We start from the raw sequence: 23333 nt of genomic DNA on the forward strand, positions 1-23333 counted from the left end.
TTCAAATGCCATTTATGTGTAAATGCTTACGTGTAGTACAGTATGAACAGCAGGCGAATCACATAGATACAGTCTACTTCATTCTTCGCTACCAAAAGTTGGTGTTTAAATACCAACGCGTCGAAATGAATATGTAGCGACAGCACTTCATTTTCACTATGAGTAAGACGTGTCTGCCTAAATGATGGTGTGAATGCTCAGTCCAATGGACCAAGACCATCCAGAAATATTGTAGTAACGATGCATGTTGGTTAGATGCCTCCAGGGATTTGATCTTAGGTTTAGGTTTTTGGATGGTCTGTTTCTCTGTTGATGACCCACAACTACATTTTTTCAGTTATTTCTCAGGTTTTAAGATAAAGATGCAAAGCTTCTCATTTGTTGCCCTTCACCGCACGATATAGTTGATATCTTGTGATAATTTCTCTGCTGCTTGACTAACTTCATAACTGTGCTCAGTGTTTGAATTCAAAGGGAAAGTCCCATGACAAATATTCTTCTTTGAACATGGAACACATTTTTACAGTTTTGCTTAGAACTGCAGCATTAACGTTTTCCCAAAACAAGTCGCAGTCAAGTCCAAACCAACTGCACGGTTTAGGAAAATATAGCTTTTTGTCTTGGTAAACCACAGAAGGAGGATGCATGTTCCTCTGCATTTTCTTACCTAGCTTTTATTTTCTTATGTGTGGTTTCTTCTGCCCACTGAGGTTTCCAGCCATTCCACAAAAATTTGGAATCCCAGACCCCTATTATGGCATTGTCAAGCCAATTTCATGTGTAAATGTTCTTCTCTCTGTTTGTTTAGATTATTTTCATAAGAGCTTAGGTATATGATGTCATTATGATGTCAGAGCCTTCAATTTAAAGAAGAATTTGGTTTTTTTACCACCCCCCACCGAATGCTTTGTTCGCTGTTAATTCTTTGAACTTCATGTTGAGATAATGCGATTCAGAATATTTTGTTATGATTCCATGGCGCAGAATTTTATGTTCTCTGTGGATCCGTGTCATGTTTTGCTATTCCCCAGAATATAGCAGGAGCACAGAATGTATGCAAATAAACATAATTTACATTCAAGAAGGCTTGGTATGTGAATGAATTTATGTACGCGCTTAATGGATGTTTTGACAACCAAAGGCTAGCGTTGGACAGGTCTAGTCTACAGCATTTATCTTTCAGATAAGATATATCAATGCAGAATCGGCTCAGCAGTGACTTTGACTCGCTCTGTATTCGTTTTGTGAAGGGCATGCAAAAATAGGCTATGTAATATTGCAAAGCTATCATCTTCACAGAATCTTTCAGGATTTCTTTAATAGCAATCACACCGCATATTCCGACCGTCAGAGGACTGTCTGGATGTGTTTTGTTACTCTTTCACTGCGTTTTGTATTTCGTTACTACGCTGTTCTCAGGGGAGAAAGAGGTTGTCTTTGGCCAACATGTTATTGCTGTAAACAATATCTTCTTCCCTAAAGGGCCAATGGATCCGATGCAAATCAATCCGTTCTCCAGTGATGTATTTGCCACCGTCTAGACATAATTAAAAGCTATATGTTGAGCGAGACATTTTAACAGGAATTCATCTGGGAAATCCGGGTCATAGAGTCCGGGAGATATTTTCTGCTTTGTCCGTATATCGGTATTTTATTATTTATGCTCTTTCTTTGCAGACAGCCTATATATATATATGTGCTTTAAACTAATGCAGGCAGTTCTACATTTAGGCCAGACAGAAGGTGTACTATGTCTAAGGTCATTCAAAGAAAAATGCTCCAGTTAGTCCTTATGTAGACCTTTGCTGAAGGACATTAGGACAAGAATTGGGGTCTTCAGCATTTTGGGAAAATCCAGCAGCTACTATACATGCCAGAGTAGGGACATACATATAGTGGGCAGATCGTCCATTATCAATCACCCTCATAGGATTTAATGAACTATCTGTATCTAGTTCTGTAATCCTATATTTATGCACAAGACGCATAACGTCCATAAGGCTCTGACCTGTCTTGCTCCGGTGGTTCCATCAGGTAATCATACGGAAGTCAAATGCTAGGATTTCCAGTGCTACCGAAAACTAGCAGCTAAATTACTACATGAAGGTGGAACTTTTAAATAACATAGTAGCACCACTTGTTGTTTTAAGGCTGGGTAAAGTGACATAACCGTTACCCATACATGCTAATCCTGGAAAAAGCCCTCAGAGCGGCCAATTCCAATCACCGGCCATATTTCCCCACATCCTGAAGTTCCGATGTCTCAGAGGCCTCCATCCACCTTGTATGGTTCTACGGTCACTCTGAGCATTCGTTTTGCCAACTTTGCTACCATAGAAACATAGAATGGATCAGCAGGTAGGACCCTTTCGACCCATACAGTTTGCCACGCATATTGGGGCAGGCATTCTGGATATTGGAAAAGAGAGAAGCCATGGATAACCATAGAGAGAGAAACAACATCTCACTTTTAGATTCACTAAACAAATTGACAAACAGAAAAAACCCATTAGGTAATTTCACACATGGCCAGGGTTTTTTCTGTCTGACGCGCGTACAGACCTAGAGAATGTGCCTCTTATACAAATGTCTGGTCCTCCCGTCATGTTCCTATCACTGCGGTGTCAGACATAACATTGAGATGTTGCTTCAGACAAGCTTGCAAGATCGAACTGCTCCAAGTGCAGTCTTTTCCTCAAATGTATTCCAGGAAGAGCCTAACGTGGCTTTAAAACAGCCCGTAAAGCACTGCCTTTTACCCACAAAGGTCCAGCACTTTGTATTTTAATTGTTTGTCATTAGTAAATAATATGTTCTTCATTTATAATGCGTGGCTGAGAGTTTGCAAAAAAAAAAAAGAAACATTAATTTCAAATAACGTAATCAATGTGTTTGGGAAGAAATTCCGCTTTTCAGTGCAGCAGCGAATTCTCGGAAATGTGGCAAAGGAGTTGTCTGTTAATGGAGAGCGTCTGTCTGTGACCGATGCAGACAAACCATGTCAAAAACGGAAATGTTATGCAGACCATACCAGCAGGGCCTAAATAAACAGCATTTGAAACATAAAAAAGGGAGAAATAAGTTATTATAAGTCGTTATTTATCTGTGATTTAGTTGTTTTATAAATTGTTTCACCATAGTGATAATTCACCTTAACCTATTTTCCCATTTCTGTAGCAAACTGCACGGCCAACGTTTTTTGCTCGTAAGTTTGAAGCCGCCGTGAACCAAGAAATAATCGGGCAGTTGGACTATTATTTGTATGGTAACTACCCGTCTGGAACGCCAGGCCTTAGATCGTACTGGGAGAATCTTTATGATGAACCTGATGGCGTTCACAGCATAAGCGACGTCATGCTGACCATGTTCCATTCGTTTTCTCGCATGGGTCTAAAGCGAGCAGAGGAGTCGTTGCACACAGATGGAGAAAACAGTTGTAGGTAAGTGCAATACAGAAAATACATTTTCTGATCATAGAAGAGTGCCAGTTCTTCTAATCACACCTTAAACTGCTGGCCTGGATGCATTACAGTGCCGTGGACGCAATGCTACTAGCTACATATATGCAAATATACAACAGCTGTGTCTTGGCTGGGGATGAACAGAAAGTATTTGTTTATAAAATATGATCCAGTCTATGACATCATAACATAGTTCCCCACATTTCAAATGGCTAACACAAGACGGATGTTTTAGGGGGCTTTGTGACCCAATCCATGTGACTTTGATTGATAGTTCTTGCATTTGGAAGAAGAAGAATGCATATAGAAGGAAGGAAATATATTTCATGTACACAAACGAATTTACCAATACACTTCCTTCTGTTTATATACACATTTCTATGATTGAAGATTGTATATCACCGTGATATACTCGTACACTAAACCTTCTCAGCGCCCTAGAAGAGAGGCACATCTGGGATGTGGGCTGCAAACAGGGACACCGGTATATCATAGCCAAACCCCGTAAAAAGCTCCATCTATAGTAATGTTAGAGGGAATCCATAATGTGCTCTTGTAATGTATTGCTTGCAGCAACGGACCCCCCCCACCGCATCCCGACAAAAATCGCAAGCTTAGCCAACAAGGTCAGCAGAGAACGATAAACAATTGTTCAGATGTATAAACTACTTTGACAATAATGTCCTGCACAGCAATTATTAAGTGTTCCCAAGCACTTCAATTTCGCATCAACAGCCTGGTTGTCTGCCTGCATATCTAAAGAGCTGTTTTCAACAAATCAATGCGGCAGCCCTTTTCCAGATCAAATTCCTGCAATCGACCCCTGAATCAATGGCTCTATGACTACAAGGTCTTATTGATATGAACGGTGTAGATTTTTTTTTTTTTTTGCCATGCCGCTGAAACGAAGCGAAATAAACCATAAAGGATAGTTGTGTTATCGGGCCTATTTCCATAATACATACTTGCAGCCAAACGTACTCTGTTTGTTCCGCGAGTAAATGTTTACAGCGACACGCTCGCACATACACACATAAAGAACAAGGCGCTTTAGTATTCAGAGCAGCAGGGGGAATTTTGCTTATATTGGCTGCAGTGATTTGTTTGCCGCGTCTTCGGCGACTCCATCAATGTCAGCCTTGTTTGTATTCTGAGTGCTCTACATTGTTAACACGTAGCAGAAAAAAAACCATCTTTCCAGATGTTCTACGTCTTGATAGAGTTCTTTTACTCCGCGGTTTCTCAGCTAATAAAAATGGATTGAAGTTAACAGCTTATATGCTTAAACTCAGTCTCGTGTTTATATATCCGTGTGTATATGTCGCCATACAGTAGGTGCTAGAAGGGGTACTATGCCATGGTGCAACCACACGGTTAGGGAGTCCATCCGTGAATAACGTGGGGCAGTGGCTTGGGTGAGAATGGGCCTAGCCCTATACATGGTTGGGGTTAGCCACGTGAGGCAGTGGGCTAACCACGAGACCTGGATAGATTAAAGCTGTATGGGAGAAGGATAGGAATAGGCTGGGGAGGCTCTGTGTCTAAACGTTTCTCCCTCGCCCGGAGAAAGAGCCCAGTGACCTGGAGACATCCAGAGAATTCCCAGGTATGTTAATCACATAAAAACAGTATTTTCCTTTAGCAACAAAGGCTTTGAACCTATCAGTCCCTTCTTATTGTGTCAAGACACTTGGGACTGAGCGTTCCCTGAGGAAATGTAAGTAGGGCATAATTTGACATGATTCTTCTACAATGTAAACTCTACTGAGCAGAACCCTCTTTACTTCTTGCTTCTACTTGTATACCCTTTGTACAGCACTACGGCATATGATGCCTCTATAAAAAACAATAAATAATATTGAGAGAATTATTTCTAGACAAGATTTGTTCTTCCCTGTAGTAGGAATATGTTTCGAATGCTGCAGTTACTTAGAAACGTGTTACATTTAGCACAAAAGGTGATGGAAAACAGCCTAAAATAGAAATGCCGGTGTTTAATAATGGAGCTATACGGTGAAGGCTTGTCCGGATTAGCATCAGATAGATTTGGAAACCGCAATCCGATGACAGATAAAACATTAAGTCATCCAGATCTTCAGCAGACAAGATGGAATATAGAAGAGAAGCATCCTAAGGACCATATCTTCAGCCAGGCACATCGTGGACTAACCTGTATGCTTCAACAAGTCTCAAAATACAGCAGGAGCCAACATCTAATTATTATTAGTGCCCACATGAGCGGAGCTTTAAATATACTTAATAATTGAGGTTTCTGTGAAATGGAAAAGGACACGCCTAATCTAATAAAGATATCCATTTTTGCTGAGATGGACAAGCACATCCAGCCGTTGATCACTGCCTACATGTGCCAAGGAGCAACACGTTTATGACATTTATTTTGTATATAAGCCCCCAGGCTTGCCACTCTGCCTCCAGAAATGCCTTATACCCCCTATATGCCCTATAATTGAGCAAATACGGTATATGAAAACTTCCTGTGCCTTTAAAGTCAGAAACTTTTGATTGCTAAATAAGCACCATCTAATAAATAGGAAAGAAGAGAGGTTTTATAGGACAGTTGTCTAGGGGACATCACATGTAATTTGTTCAGGGGAAAGCATTTTCGCTTGCGTCTACCTCTGTAAACGGTTTGATTCCCGTGTGCAGCCCAGGATCATCATGTGAACTCGCTGTACAGTGACTTCTGGAAAACCCATGAAAATCACATTGTGTCTCGGTGCAAGTAGCACCTTCTTTACGTCTCACCCCCGATCGCCTAATTGTATAATATTCCTTTAGTGGTGGTTTAGAAAATTCTAGAAAGTTGGTGATACCTCTTGCACCACTTGGAAGGATTAACTTGAGGGCTCTAGAGAAGACATGACAATGTTCCAAAGTTTTCAGTCTCGGAATACTTTGGAACATTGTTTTGTCTTCTCTAGAGCCCTCAAATTAATCCTTACAAGTGGTGAACTGAAAGGTATCACCAACTTTCTAGAACGGTATATGCATGTTATTCTTATTATTCATTATTCTTATGAATTTTGATTGAGATGCAATGACATTTTGATCTTTCATTCCAGGTACTTTTCCATGGGCCATCCAGTGTCAGTCCATCTTTATTTCCTCGCTGATCGCTTTCAGGGCTTTCTCATTAAACATCATGCCACAAATCTTGCCGTCAGCAAACTGGAGACATTGGAGACCTGGGTAATGCCAAAGAAAGTTTTCAAGATTGCTAATCCCACCAGTGATTTTGGAAGGCTGCAGTTCTCCGAGGTAAGTTTGGGCATAAACATTAATTCCCCCATCCTGATATATTCCATCCCCCTCGCTTTGGGGTCACTTAGAAATGTCCTTGTTTCTGAAAGAAAGGCAAATTTTGTCCAAATTATTTGTTAAAATAACATGAAAGGAATCGGGAATACAGTGAAGATGTTTTTAATGTTGTAAATGAGTTTTGTAGCTGGAAACGGCTGATTATTAATAGAATATCTTCATACAGAGGCCTCCCATTGCCATCATACCCATCACTCCTAAATCCAAGTTTAAGTTTAAAAGGCTAACTGATCATTAGAAAACCCTTTTGCAATTATGTAACAGCTAGAATTTTCCTGGTTTTCCATGAAAACGGCTAAGTGACTCAAACTTTTGACGTTTTTAAAGGGGCAGTAAAGGGTTTGGCAAACTATCCACATAAAACGTTTTTTGTAATAATAGATAGGAGAAGATGTCCTAAGCCTGACATACACAGACCTCCTGTTCCTAACGGGGGGGGGACCTCTGCCTTGTTTCCAAGATTTGTGCTTGCGCAGTTTAACGGCATCTGGGGACAAGTCACGGAGGTCATAGGGTCACTAATCCGGCGGTCGGCTCCGTAAAAGAGAGAATGCTGACCCCCCCAGGTGCCGCTCTCATCACACACTTGTCCCATAGAAGACAAAGTGCAGCAGTAGAGGCAGAATATCTGATTGCAGAAGGTAGTGCAGACTCCACACATATAGTAATAATGGATAGTCCATATTATTGAAGAGGAAGACCATGGTCAAGTAGAAGAGTTAACCCACTGCATATATCGACCTTATATACTGTTGTTTTGTGCAAACCTAGGAGCATTGCTGGTGAACACGTTCTATGCGTATACACCCTAATGCAGACATTCAGTCACGCAAACACATTAAGATGCAGGTAAGGCATATAAATGATACAAACGCAGACAAAATATGAAGATTTAGTATTCTGCTCCAGCTTAAAATTAATAGGATGCATTCTTTTTTCTATCAATGTGACCAACATAATAAATGGCAATCATGATTGGGCAATTAAGAAAGACCAATGTAGAACTCAGACTTTTGGTGTGTGTGGCAAATCTCAGACATTAATGTCCCATTAAAGAGATTAATGTTTGGTTAGTGCTGTTTATCAAAGTGTCTGCTAGTTGACTTTTAATTCCCTGAAGTGATAAGTTATAACAGCTCTTATTTGTTTATTTCTGTTTTACTTCTGTTTCTCATAAGAACAAATTAGTTTTTCTGCATCTATTTTTAAGCATTTTTTCACATTCTCCAATAGTTGGAAAAAAATAAAAAAAAATATATATATAAAAATGTTAATTTGAGATAAACACAACTGGCGAACTGTAGTAAATCTGTGATGTCATACTGTAAATTAGATGGGCTGGGGAGTGATGAAATTGTCTTCTGGGGTGCATCTGGTTTCTTGTCCTCTAGATGGATCATTTAAGTGGTGCTGCAGAAATGCTGAAGGGCAGCAAATTACAGACCTCATTATTTAGTTTTACAGTTAGTCTCGTACCTGCCAACACCACAATTCCGAATCTTGGGTTCTGTGGTGTGTTTGGAGTCCGTGCAGAATTTTAGATGTCTAGAGGGTACACTCCGGCTTTGGTGCCTCAAAGAAGCTGGACAACGCAGGGAGAAGTCCAAGATGGGTCTAGTGTGCTACCAAACTTTATGCAGTTAATGTATAGAATATAGCAGTTTATCTCATATGATGCTAAAAAAATGTGCTCATCTGCATTATAATGTTCATGATGAAGTACTATGTGTGTAAATATTAATAGAATAAAGTTTGAATCGCTTCTCAAGGTGATTCACAGAATATCAGGTCCAGTTGGTGGAAACCAGATGTAAAAACTAGACAGAACAATAAGAGCAGAGTTTCTAAATCTGTTAGGAAAACTGTTAATTTACGGTAGCAAGAAAAATCCCAAACATCTTCAGTATTTGGTGAATACATTAATTTTGCATTTTCAGTAAGAAAACAAAAACTATGTTCTCTGCCGCACGATAGTATAAATCATCTTTTATCAATTGCAAACATATGCAAGTGAAATTTCTCTTATCTTCTGAAAAGAACATTGCATTTTTTTAAGTCTGTCCATTTTCTTTTAAGTTATAGTGCATAATAATTTGCTTTGGCTTATATATTTTATTCACCAGGCATTTTGTTTATTGCATAGCCCTGAAAGGGTGTTTCTTTTGTTATTTTGATGATAGATGCTTCTGGTGGTATACCGCATTCATGACTATTTCATTGTTAATTCACTTTGGAACGCACTTTGTATTGCAGGTTGGCACTGACTGGGACGCCAAGGAAAGAATATTTCGTAACTTCGGTGGCATTATGGGGCCAATGGATGAGCCAATAGCTATGCAGAAATGGGGGAAAGGACCTAATATAACGGTCACGGTGGTGTGGATCGACCCCATCAATGTCATTGCAGCGACCTATGATATTCTGATAGAATCCTCTGCAGAATATACTCATTACAAACCTCCGCTGAACTTACCGCTCAGACCCGGTATATGGACCATTCGGATTTTACATCACTGGGTACCGGTGGCAGAAACCAAATTCCTGGTTACCCCCCTCACTTTCTCTAACCGGCAGCCCATAAAGCACGGTAAGTTCTGTACCAACATATTCCATGATGTTTCTGCATTGTATACGTTGGAAATGTATAGCCAAACAATCAAGAGCACCTTCTGTCCTTCCAGATCTCCAGCGTTTTAGGTTTTGTATAACCTGTATTGGGATATTTTTGCCATAGTTTTATTTGGGGGGGGGCAAATCCAGCCTCTGGCTCGCCATAGCACTTCCTTTTCAAGTAGGCCAATGATGTGAGTAGGCGGGGCAACATCATCGTTAAGTGGGGTTAACGGTGTCAGTGGGTGGCGCCAACAATGGCGATGGGCGGTAACAGCAATGTTGCAGATGAGGCTAGTCCCACCTGCATTATATTTGAGTAGGCGTGGGAGGGGTACATGGGCGGGGTGTAGGGCGTGTCTAAACACCGCTTCTGCCACCCGAGTACTTTGATATGTATTCTTTAAAAACTAAAATAATAATAATAAAAGACTTACAGGGGAAAGCTGAGTATACAGAGCTGCAGCTTCCCTCCGCCACTGTAGTCTGGGAAATCTTACCACTGATTGCCTGTTTTGGCCAAACACATCTCCTGTGTGAAAACGGGGCATATGCCTTTGCAAGGGGGCATCCTCATCATTTAAAGCTATTATATGTATTAAGGTGACTATGATGGCTGGAGGGTCCCTTTTAAAAATAACCCACAGTTCTAGAAGAAGGAAAAACACCTTTAATTTTTGTTATTTTACCTTTTCGGAATGTGGATATTCATCAGGCTTTTTTGTGTACTGTGAGCCTATTAAAGTAACTGCTGTGTGCGAATGCAGTTCTAATCTTCTTTAACAGCAGCACCAACTGGCAAATATCTCATAATAACACCAGATTTAAAGGCGCTTTTTTTTTCATTTTCTTTCTTTCCGATTTTTAACACAAACGGTTTTATGTGCTCTTTTTTCAGTTGCAGGTCACGTAATAAAAACTCCTACCTATTATCTGTAGAAGTGCCTGAACTGAACATATTTTGGAAAATAAACATTATTCAATATAGTACTTAAGTGTATGAATAATAAGACGCTGTATGTCATCCGGGAGACCTGTCCAAATTATGTGACAGAAGTCAAGATGACCAGGTTTCAGTAGAGAATTCCGGAGACATTTCTATAATTTTCCCAATTTTCCATGCATTTATCAGGGAAACTCCTTGGCTCATTACTGAACCAAACCACCAGGGGAATGTAGATGAACATACCTGAGAGCTTATCGGGGAGGGCTACCTGGAGTGCTCGCTCTTCTGGGGGAGCGGCTTGACAAAGGGGCAGGGCTAGTTGTGCCTGGAGGCAGGGCTAGCCAAACATGGAGGGGAGGTGGGTGTGACCAAACGGTGCTCCCTGCCCCAAGATTCCGATCTGCCTGAGAGTTCCCAGATAGGTACACGAGTCTAGTATATGCGTAGTCCTTGTGCACACTAAGCCAGAGAATTCTTATCCTCGATTATGCTCGATATATTAAGGATTGCCCCTCAAGCACATAACTGCAGCTATGATTACGGGGCATTGTCATCATAATTACATATTCAGGACTGGAAATAACCACGACGCAGTCACACTTTAATCTTCATCTTCCTTTTTTTTTTTTTTTTTAAATCTTTATTTACGTTTTGATTAGATATAAACATACGTTAAGATATCATAGAAACATCAACATAAAAAAAAAAAAAAAAAAAAAAAAAAAAAAAAAAAAAAAATATAGTAACAACGTAAATAAATAAAAAATAAATAATATACAATGAAACATACAATGAAATGTCGAGATAGAGCAGGGGAGGGGGTTCGGGACAGGACTATTGGTTATTACTGCTAAGAAGACTTATACCGTTGACCATTTTAAGACATGTATCCCATATTTGAGTTTTTTTAAAAGACATATGATTTATATATGATACATGTCTCTCCATTGTAAGCTGATATTTAATTTGGTTTATCGCTTGAGATATATTGAAGTTACCATTTTGTTTCCACTCTCTGGCTATTATTTTCTTGACTGCTAAACAGGTATGAATAGTTATAGTTAGTTGGATCTGAGTTAAGGGGGGCCATCCTAGATGTAAGATTAGAGATGCCGGGGTGTCAGGAATTATTATGTTATCTATTTTCTTTAGAAAGGCGAGAATTTCTTTCCAAAAAATAGTAACTTTAGGACAAGACCACCAAATATGAATATAAGTTCCAACATCATGCTCGCAACGCCAGCAAATGTTAGAACTCGGTGGAAACATCCTAGCAATTCGGGTTGGAACAAGGTACCATTTATTTGTAACTTTAAATTGCGTCTCTAGTAGAGAGAGATCATGTATCCTTAAACTACAGTTCTTAGTCTGTTTTAGCCATTCTTCAGCGGGAATTGAGATGTTAAATTCTCTCTCCCAAGCAGAGATTATTCTCATAATAGGGGTATTTCCCTCTTTTAGCCTTATTATCTCAGCACATTTAGAAAAGAGTTTCGTTTGTTGATTTGAACTGAAGATTTGGGCAAGTTTCTTAATATATATATCTTGTGGGACTATTACATGTTTATTGATACAATTCTTTATTCGTAGATAATTGAAGACGGATAGTTTTATCGATTTAAATTTAGATAAAATAGAAGGGAAAGAAAGTATCTCTCCATGTGACATTATATCTGATATAGAATTGACTCCTGCATGTTGCCAGTGATCAAGTGAGATATTGTCAATGAATTGTTCTAAAATATTAAACTTTAGTGTGTCAATTAGTTTATCTTTACATCCCAATTTTTTTTTAATATTTAACCATTCTGGTATAATATTTTCTAAAATCATATTTTTATCTTGAAGTTTATTTATTATAATTCTGTCTTTTGGGGACCAAATACATTTATTTAAACTACTTGCCTCGCATGCTTTGCGTTCTATCTTGTACCATACTTCTTGTTCAGATGTTTCAGAGTAGGTTTTAGCAGTATGGTACAGTATACTGGTTTTATAGTATTGATTAACCAATGGAAAATTCATGCCTCCATCTTTGGCTCGTGCGCTCATAAGATTAGCATTGGTCCTAGGGGTCTTCCCCTTCCACACAAAATTTAAGAAAGAAGTATGAATTATAGCAAGCCAGCAGCTTGGAAATTTTAAAGGTACCATACGAAATAGGTAGCACCATCTTGGCATCAAATAGAAATTAAGAGCATTAACTCGACCCCACCAAGACAGTTCGATTTTCCTCCACTCCTTTATAAGTATATTTGACAATCTTAGCAGACGAAGAAAATTTATTTCTACAATATTAGCGATTTTCTCAGGAATGATAATCCCTAGATGTTCAAACTCCTGTACTTTTATAGTTAGGGAATAATGATTAGATAAATTCAGTCTATCTTGGGCACTGATATTTTTAGCTTGTACAATGGTTTTATCGAAGTTAAGTTTATAGTTCGAAATTAGACTATAATTTTCGACTTCCTTTAAAAAATAATTCATTGAAATAAGTGGGTCGGTTAACGTAATTATGACGTCATCTGCGTACATCGATATTTTAAATTCATCTTTATCTATTTTAATGCCTGTTATGTGTTGATTAGTACGTATTTTTGTGGCAAACGGTTCCAGAGTAAGGATATAAAGTATTGGAGATAAGGGACAACCCTGTCTGGTGCCGTTTTTTAGATCAAACCATGTAGAACATAATCCGTGCCCGACCACTCGTGCACTGGGAGAGGAATATAAAGATATAATGGCCTTATATAACCATCCCGAGATTCCAAAAGCTCTAAGGGTAGCTCTAAGAAAGTCCCAACTGACCCTATCAAAAGCCTTTTCGGCATCTAATGAGAGGGTCAGGAGGGGACTTCCGTGTTTTTCTGCATAGTCCAATTCGTCAATCAAGCGTCTGATATTATTAGTAGAGTCTCTAGTTGGGACAAAGCCCACTTGATCTGGATGTATCAAAAAAACTAATATACGTTTTAATCTGTCTGCCAACAGTGCTGAAAATAATTTAATGTCTACGTTTATTAGCGAGATGGGACGATAGCTTTTTAACTCTTCTGGATTCTTATTTTTTTTAAGAATTGGAAGGATGTTGGCTTGTAGAATTTCTTTTGGGAGTATACCCGTATTAGCAATTTCTTCAAAGGTCAAAATAAGTGGATCTAATATTTCTAATTTCATAGTTTTATAAAATAAATTGGTAAAACCGTCGGGACCTGGTGTTTTAAACTTTTGAAGTTTATCGATGATAATACTTAGTTCCTTTTTCTCTAGTGGCCTATACATAATTTCCTTTTGTTCTTCAGATAGTGCTGGTAAGTTTATTGTTGCTAAGTATTCTTCTATATCAGTAACTTTCACTTCATTTGAGCTACTGTAAAGTTTTTCATAATATAACTTAAATCCCTCCGCTATATCATCTGGGGATAATCTCGTATAGCCATCTGAGACAATTTTTATTATTTTTTCCTTTGCTCTTTTCTTTTTAAGTTGATTACTCAGGATCTTATCTGGTCTGTTACTTTTATGATAATATGTTGCTCTAAGTTTATCCATATAATATCTTGTTCTTTCTAATTCCTTTTGATTAATTATGTCTCTAATAGTTTGTACTTGTGTTATAGATTCTAGTGTGGGATTTAATTTTGTTTTTAGGGCTAAAGTATAATATTTTATATACAGTTCATTTAATGGCTGCTCCCTATTTATTCGCATGTTTTTCTTTATTTTAATAAAGTGGCCTCTTATGACTGCCTTATAGGCACACCATCTAATGGCATTTGTTGTTTGGTCTATTTTATTTTCTAAGAAAAAGGCTTTGGTTGTCTCTATAATATGCTTCCTATTCTCTTCGGAATGCAAGATATAATCATCCAGGCGCCATGTTGTAAATGGCAATGGCTCCCACCTATCTTTTAGCTCAAAAATAATATAACTATGATCAGACCAAACATTATCATGCATCTTTATATTCTGTAATTGAGTTAAGGCATTTCCATCTCCAAAAATCATGTCTATTCTGGAGAAAGTATTATGTACTTTCGAAAAGTGGGAGTAGTCTCTCGTTGTAGGGAATTTCAATCTCCATAAATCATATAGATTCGCTTTTATTATAATTTTACAAAAAGATTTTGCCCTTTTTATTAGATTTTTATTAATTTTTTTCCTACCCATCTCTTTATCCATTTTTTCATCTAGAAAACAATTGTAGTCACCAGCCATGATAAGTGCTCCAGTTTTTATTTTATCTACTTTATCTAGAATTCTTTGAAAATATGATAATGGAGCTGTATTAGGGAGATAAATGTTAACCAACGTATATTTAATATCGTTGAGGGTCCCAACCCAAATGAGATAGCACCCATCTACGTCTTGCTCAAAGAAATTCATTTTAGTCCGTATTCTGTTGGAGAAAGCGATAGCTACTCCTCTCTTTTTTTTATCTAACAACGAGGCATGAGAAATAGTGGGAAATAGTCTGCCACCCCATTTGATTTTATCTATAATCCTCCAGTGAGTTTCTTGAAAAAAGGCCACGTCTATTTTCTCTTTACGTAAGCAGGAATAAACTCGATTTCGTTTGGTCGGCGAATTTAACCCCTGAGTATTTACCGAAATACACTTAATCCCCATTGTAATAGGGGATCTAGATTTTCATCTTCTAAGGGGGTCATCATTCGCCCAAAGACCCTATCAATTAGCCCTATCTCACCCCACTTCTCCCCTGCTCCATCTCGAAAAGAAACATATATATACATATACATACTAAAACCTAAAGAAAAAATATACCTAAACATAAATAAACTAGACATATGCATCAAAATAATAACATGTTTATCTCGATACATACTTAGGTTCTTATTGAACCCAAAGGAGGAGAACATACGGGATTTCCTAGATGACATAAGGAGCTCGGAGACACATCGGTATATATCATTGCAAAATTGGCAAAAAATAAAATACAGAATTGTGCAATTCGCAAATATAAATATTTCATTTCTGATTTTGGAGCAACTTTAGTTACAAAGCCATTTAATAAAAATAAAGTGCATATAAATTTCTTTGCTTAAAAAAAAAAAAAAAAAAAAAAAAGTTCTTTCATTTATTTTTGATAAATTGGTCCAAAATGTATTTATCATTTTACTAATACAAATATGTATAAAAAATGTATAGAAAGAACTTAAGAATAGAGAAGTAGTTTAAAGTGCAAGTGATAAAGTGCCATCCTATGTAAATTTCATTTAGTTTTGAACCGTGAGACATTAATTATACTTATCTTCTTAATAGAATATATAAAAATTAAAAAAAAAAAAAAAAAAAAAAAAAAAAAAAAAAGAGTTCTTTCATTTATTTTGATAAATTGGTCCAAAATGTATTTATCCTTTTACTAATACAAATATGTATAAAAAATGTATAGAAAAAACTTAGGAATAGAAAAGTAGTTTAAAGTGCAGGTGATAAAGTGCCATCCTATGTAAATTTCATTTAGTTTTGAACCGTGAGACATTAATTATACTTATCTTCTTAATAGAATATATAAAAATTAAAAAAAAAAAAAAAAAAAAAAAAGAGTTCTTTCATTTATTTTGATAAGTTGGTCCAAAATGTATTTATCCTTTTACTAATACAAATATGTATAAAAAATGTATAGAAAAAACTTAGGAATAGAAAAGTAGTTTAAAGTGCAAGTGATAAAGTGCCATCCTATGTAAATTTCATTTAGTTTTGAACCATAAGATATGAATTATACTTATCTTCTTAATAGAATATATAAAAAAAAAAAAAAAAAAAAAAATTGTGCAATACGCTAATATGAATATTTCATTTCTGACTTTGGAGCAACTTTAGTTACAAGGTCGTTTGATAAAGTGCATTTACATTTCTTTAATTATAGAGATAAAAAATTAAAAAAAAAAATAAATAAATGGATAAATTTGATAAGTTGCTCCAAAATTTATTTATCCTTTTAACTAATACAGTTATAAAAAGAAAAATATATAAAAAGTGCTTAAAAGTAAAAAAGGTAATAAAAAGTACCCGTGATAAAGTATCGTCCTATATAAATTTCGTTCAGTTTTGAACCGTGAAATATGAATTATATATTTATCTTCTTAATAGAATATATAAAGATTGCTAAATGTGCAAAAAAAAAACCCCAAATTTTAAAAATAAGAAAATATTATAAAGTACAAGTGATATAGTACCATCATATATAAGAATTTCATTACTAATTCAGACCGTGTAACATAGATTATTATCCATAGACTATATAAGAGTTTCATTATCAAATGAAAAAGAGAAAAAAAAAAAAAAAAAAAAAAAAAAAAATTTGGGCGATATACTAATGTGAATATTTCATTTCTGACTTTGGAGTAACTTTGATTACAAAGCCAATTCATAAAGTGCAAATATACTGTCATGCAAACATGTATTTATGATTGTCTTCTTGATGAAGTAGAAAAAACAAAAAGAAAAACCCCAAATTTTAAAAATAAGAAAATATTATAAAGTACAAGTGATATAGTACCATCATATATAAGAATTTCATTACTAATTCAGACCATGTAACATAGATTATTATCCATAGACTATATAAGAGTTTCATTATCAAATGGAAAAAAAAAAAAAAAAAAAAAAAAAAAAAAAAAAAATTGTGCGATATACTAATGTGAATATTTCATTTCTGACTTTGGAGTAACTTTGATTACAACGCCAATTCGTAAAATGCATATACACTGTCATGCAAACATGTATTTATGATTGTCTTCTTAATGAAGTAGAAAAAACAAAAGGAAAGAAAAAAAAAAAAAAAAAATTATAAGTAAATACAATAAAAAAAAAAAAAAAAAAAAAAAATATATAACTATATCAAATTTTATTCTGTTTTATCCATTCTTTTAATGTATTTGAGTTCGTAAATGTCTCAGTAGAACCGTTCCAGAATATTTTTATAGCCCTCGGAACAATCCATATATACTTGATGTTCTTTTCACGTAAATATTTCAAATCATGAAGAAAGGATCGTCTCCAAAATCTAGTTGCTGGCGATAAATCAGGATAAATTTGAATTTCGGAGAACTTAACATCTGTTGAAGTATTCTGTCTTCGTGATTTTAATATATTTTCTTTCCAGTAGGCTGAAGTAAAAGAAACAATAACGTCTCTGGAGATATTATCTGCCAACTCTTTAGGTTTCCTCACACGGTAACATCTTTCTATTAGATTGGATGGCAGCTCTTCTATTATATTCATGCCTTTAATTAGATCTAATATAAATAGTTGCAATTTATCTGTTGCGTAAGATTCAGGAATATTCCTAAAGCGTAGATTAGATCTTCGAGAACGGTCTTCTAGTTCTGTAATCTTGATTTGTAGATCTTCAAATTTATTTTCTAGAGACATGATCGAATCTGAAGTTGTCTTCTGTTGTTTCTCAAGTAATTCATATTTGGCTTCTACATTTGTAATTTTTGTAGATAGATTGGCAATTTCCAGCCTAATATCAGTAGAGCTGGTAGAAATTTCTTGTTTTATATTATTCAATAGCTCGTCTAAAGCACTTGTTAATATATCTTGTGTAATTGTAGTAGAATCAAGACGAATGGGGCTAGAGAAAGTATCTTCCATTGAGGCCATTGAGTCTGCCTGAGAAAAGTCCAGAGAGTCTTTAGTTTGTCTTGGTGAGAAAAAAGCCGTAGCTCCTTTATTCAGTTTGGAGTCTTTTTGGCCTTTTTCTTTAATTTTTGATATCTGCTGTTTGGGAGGCATTTTAGACTTGTATCATTAAGTTGATGACACTATATGGAGCTTAACGGATCCGTACAGATATTGTAAAAGGAGACGCATGAGCTCATATAAATGAGATTTATTTGTTGTATATTCAAATTTTATGTTGGAAAGGTCTCGAGATATAGATCTAACCATAGGTAGTCAGTGAGATATCTCTGTATAGCCTATATGGGCTAAATTCATGTAAAAAAAAAAAAAAAAAAAAAAAAAAAAAAAAAAAAAAAAAAATATATATATAATAAACCTGTTTCTTTTCTGTATACAGTGGAATTAGAGCATCAGCTTAGTGGACTAAATGTTTCTTATATTGAAAAAAAAAATATATAGCTCGTAAATTGGGGACAATTAGTCACACATAATATTTTATATTCAGTTTTCTTCAATAGTTCTTTCTTCTTTTCTTTAAATAATCAGAAATGGAGCACCAGCAAAAAAGAATAAATAGTTCTTATGTTTAAAGAAGGTAAAACACATGATATGTGAAATTTAGGCCCTCATAAAATGTTCTATTCAGTTTTCATGAACACAGAAGATATATTCATGTAATACGATGGGATTGTAAAATATAGATTTGAGGGCACTTATCTACAAGAATTTGAATCAGCCAGACATCCCAGTCCAAAGTATGAGGACTCAAGGAAATAAGCGTCTCCAGTATTTATGCCTTCTCTTCGTTGGTATAAGCTCTTTACTGGAAATGGGTCGGCCCGGCTGGGCTGGAACTCAGTTAACGAACGGGTAGAGCGCCATCCGCGGTACCAGGCCGTGTGACGCCGCCACAGCAAGCTTAATAGTCACGGCCACCACGGCATCCCCCAGAACGAATAGTAATTGGGGCAGACGTCAGCTGCAAAACATCTCCCTCGCACCGCTCAGCAACTCTCCTCCGCCTCCGTCTCAGCGATCGGACATACCGGCTGCACCAGACCGCTTCCACTTAGCTCCCGCTCCGACCGACTCCGCTAGCTCCTATTTCGCGGCACAAGCCGCGTGGAAGCCCATAATTCTCCTCCTACTGGTGCGTGCTACGTCACGTCCGTGCGTGCGTCACGCCCCTCATCCTCTAATCTTCATCTTCCTAATGTGTCTATGGCTTATTTTTTTGTCCCCATAATTGAATATGTCTTTAATGCATCTACCATTTAGTGTAGTAACGGTTTTTAAAATGCGACAGAGAGAATTTCTTATATTTTAAAAGGTTTCATTCTGATCTGTCATTATGGCACTTTCTCGGGGGGGGGGTTGATGCTGAGATTTGCAGACGTGTATAAATGCTGTACACAAGGTTTTCCTGGCGGAACATACTGGTAAATGGATGTCTTTATTCCCACTCTGTCTAATTACTGTCAATATCTGACATTCCTCCCGTGAAAAGGTCTCAGTGTGACCGTGAATATAGGCATAAAGCATTGACCATTCTGTGGGATCACATGTTAAACAGCCCCAGGTTCAGCGGTGGGTATTGAATGAGTCCTTTTCATGCCTTGGTGGATGTGTATCTTGGACGGTGTGCAAAACTGTCAGTTTAATGCAGGACTAGGGCTTAAAATGAATGGGGAATTGAAGGCGAGCGTGAACGTTAGTGAGGAAGAAAACTTCACACCCCAATGAAATTTTGAATGTAAGCAGTATGTGCAATGCTGACTGTACCTGGGGATTTCAGAAACTGACATTTTTTTATTGTGCGTTGCAGAAATTGTCTAAATGCTTACGAGGTGACCACATGGGAGCTGCAATGGAGCACAGACCTCCACAAATTTTACAGCTCCCTGGGTCAGTCAGGGGAGATCAGAGGAGCTCCCCAACCGGCCCTCGATCCCCACTGGCCACAATAGCTGGACAGTAGGGCAGCTACCCAAGACATCAGGACAGTGCCCGACACCAGGACTGTCATGTGGAAATCAGGACTGTTGGGAGATATGATATTGTAACGCATTTAAAGTTGGGTTCCTGAGTCCAAAATGATGTACTTACAAGGACATCCCATACCTGTGCTTTAAAGGGACAGTTGCTTTTCCTTTTATGTTAAAATCTAATTAAATTAGTAAAACAATAATAATTAACAAAAACACCTAGTTCAAAACATGAACATATGAATTTATTGCTAAGCATGAAATGTCATATGTTTGATATTAGTGAGCTCCCCAGTGTGTAATGTGGTAGACCTGGTTTTGTGATCTTAAGCAAGTTGGCCGTTTATAAATAAAAGATATTTTTGAAAGGACAAAATTCTAAATCAATTATAGCTCTTTCTGTCCGTGCTTGGATTAAAAGGCACGCCACTCACTCTGAGCCATATATTGAAGTTAAAATGAAATCGATGCTTTTCAGATGTCGATATGAAAGCCAAGCTATGCAAAGCATAATTATTAGCTTAAGAATATACAGTGTGGGTTATTCGGCTCGCTGGTTAGTTATATTTTATTTAATGGAAAAAAGGGCAGTTTTAAATTGCTCCGGTCACTGGGGATTTATATAGCATTTCTAATAAAAAGCGTCAATCAGACGGCCCCACAAAGTGACCGTACTGACGTAAATCACAAAATAGCATTTAAAAATTAACAGTCCTGGGTGTTTCGCCTGCTGTACACACGGACGTCGTAGCTGTACACAAAATAAATGAAGGGTAGGTACACATTAAGTCATAGGCCGTGTAAGTGGTCCTAAATTAAGTTCTCCCCAAAGAGCCGATGATCCACGCTGTCTGCAAAATTAGAAGCAGGGGTCAGCTTCGTTGGACAGTGCTCCAAAATCAGAACTGCCCCATAGGGCACTGGGGAGGTATGTAATCATCTCTTAAGCGTAGTGTGCCAAGTCTGATTTCTCTCCCTCCACTATGGTGTCTACAGCATCAAAGACATAAGGCATACCTAGATCCTTTTTATGCTCCTTATATTTATCATTTCTGTTAATGTTTTTTCTACAGGACTATAATTGGATAAAAATTGTCTGCCCTCTGCTGATCTATGAGATTTGCCTCAAAATTCATAAGGGAAGGCAGATTAAAATTGAATGGAGTTATGTTCTTCCATATATATTGTATTGTTAGACGCATCATATGTTGTATGTTTTATAAATCTTTATTTACAAAGATAGAAGTTCCTTTGGCAGATTTACAGGTGTTCCTGTGCACGATCACAACTATATTGGCAGGGCGTAAATTAATGTGGTCATTGACAGAATGTGGATGAGGTTAGTAGGTAAGATAAAAAACTAAACCACCCCTAGCTGTTTTTGAAGTGAATCCCTTGAAAAAGTTCTCAGAAAAGGCATCAATCCTTGTTTTTTGAAAAATAGAGCTTTGAATTTGTGTTTGTTTTGGGTTTTTTGCACTTTACTAATAATGTATTTCTATCTTTTCAGAGGAGCTGAGCAAGTTTCACGGCGGTCCTCCAAAAAATGCATATATGGAACAGAGCTTCCAGGGCCTAAATCCGGTGTTGAATATACCTATAAACTCAATGTATGTGGAAGAAGCAAAGAAGAATGCAGCTCTTTTGGGGCCAAAGCTAGAAAACTGGGTTGACAAACTGGCTAACGACATGTGGTCTGCGGTGGACATCTGTACCACTGGACCATCCTCCTGCCCGGTAATGCAAGCATGTGCCCAAACATCGTGGAGTTCACTGAGCCCCGACCCCAAATCAGAACTTGGCCTTGTCAAATATGACGGACGCTTGAGGTAGCATCTGGTACGCCCTTTAGCGGCATGGGATTTAAAAGGGAAATTAACCGTTTGTTCTAACAGTCCAACACAATATGTATGAGCTAATGAAAGGGTGTTTGCCTGACGGATAGAATAGATATTCCATCCTCTGGCAATGAACAGGTTTGCTTAACAGCAGCTCGGTTGCCACTGTTGGCTAACGTTTTGCAGGCTTAGAGTTATAGCACTTCCCTGTAACTGGCGCACCAACCACATACACTGACCAAGGGCTCAAACATGCGAATATCTCAACTCCAATATCAAAACGCCAGAAGCCCCTGTTTTGTTTTTGTTTTGTTTTTTTTGCACAAATGTCTTCTATTTTTCTACTTTTGTGTATTTTAACATTTGTCAGTGTCAATAAGAGTAAAAATAGTCAGTTTTTTATTTTATTTAATAAAGTGTTTCTTAAATAGCATTATAAGAAGTTGTATTGAAAGGTGGCCTTTAAAAAAAATCCCTGTGTTGCCAAAGTGTTGGAAAAGCTTTGTACGAATGTCTGGCCGCAGGATAGCTGATGCTTAATTCCATCATGGTTGTTTGTCTCAGTAAGGGTCTTCGTAAAACTGTTTTTAGTGCAGATGTGGATTCTGGTTCATTTCGATCCATTTTTTTCAAAGGCACTTTGGAAGTAATGTATAGAATGCGGGATACCTTTTAAGTGCTATGGGGAGTGAGTAACATAATGCAGTGCTTCATAGTCCCTCGATAACACTCATATAGGACCTGCTTTACATCTGGGGCTCCTGAGCTACAAACAGGTGCCTCCCAAAGCAGTGGCAAAGTGGAACCATTCCCATGGGGTTAAACAGGGGCCTCTAGGTACCTGCCTAGTGCACCGTTACAGAAATCCAGCCCTGGGCTTATAAGTATACCCTGGAATGCTCAGAATTTGACCCATAGGCACTGGAAGTCTGAGCAACCCAGGCTTGCATGTATGTTTAATTATCAGATGGAGTGTGGGGATTGGCCACTCCCACTTCCTAAAAAGTTTCTCTCTACTTCCTGTCCTTTTCTAGCCTACTTGTGGTTAGCCCCACCCCCACGTGCACAGCCCCTTCCTATAAGGAGTGGGAAAGGGATTGCTCTGGGGTCCAGTCCCAGGAAGTTTCCAGAAAATTCTAGAAGCATATTTGGGAACGTTCCTCCAGCATTCCCTGGAGTCTCCAATCTTCGTCCTACTAAGGCAGGAAATGCGTCATACCTAATGCTTCCAGCGTCAGTCCGATCCTTACTATGCTCATAAGTCCTGCATACAGCAAATCTGTTCATGCTTAAGAATAATTGACTTTCACATCTTCCCTATTCAGAATGTTTTGGAAATCATGGCAAAGTAATATTTCTTTCCCTTTTGCCGGGGAAGGCAATTTATAGTGTAAATCATCAACTTAGAAATCATGTAATAGTTCATATACAGTATACGATATCTGTCAATGACTCAATATTTTTTCCTGTTTCCTCTGCTGGAGTGAAAATCCCACAT

At 37.3% G+C, this 23333-nt stretch overlaps 1 protein-coding gene across 1 annotated transcript in view; it reads left to right on the forward strand.

Moving 5' to 3' along the window:
• The window catches only part of XYLT1 (xylosyltransferase 1), a 131464-nt gene extending 108551 nt beyond the window's left edge, over positions 1–22913 (forward strand). The window contains exons 8-11 of the mRNA XM_053472295.1: positions 3178–3440; positions 6545–6740; positions 9054–9387; positions 21508–22913. Of these exons, the coding sequence (XP_053328270.1) occupies positions 3178–3440; positions 6545–6740; positions 9054–9387; positions 21508–21830 (1116 nt within the window). The 3' untranslated portion in view covers positions 21831–22913. The remainder of the gene's footprint in view (positions 1–3177; positions 3441–6544; positions 6741–9053; positions 9388–21507) is intronic.
• The last annotated feature ends 420 nt before the right edge of the window (positions 22914–23333 follow it).

Source organism: Spea bombifrons, chromosome 7, assembly GCF_027358695.1.
Source record: "Spea bombifrons isolate aSpeBom1 chromosome 7, aSpeBom1.2.pri, whole genome shotgun sequence".
In the NCBI taxonomy this organism is placed as follows: Eukaryota; Metazoa; Chordata; class Amphibia; order Anura; family Pelobatidae; genus Spea; species Spea bombifrons.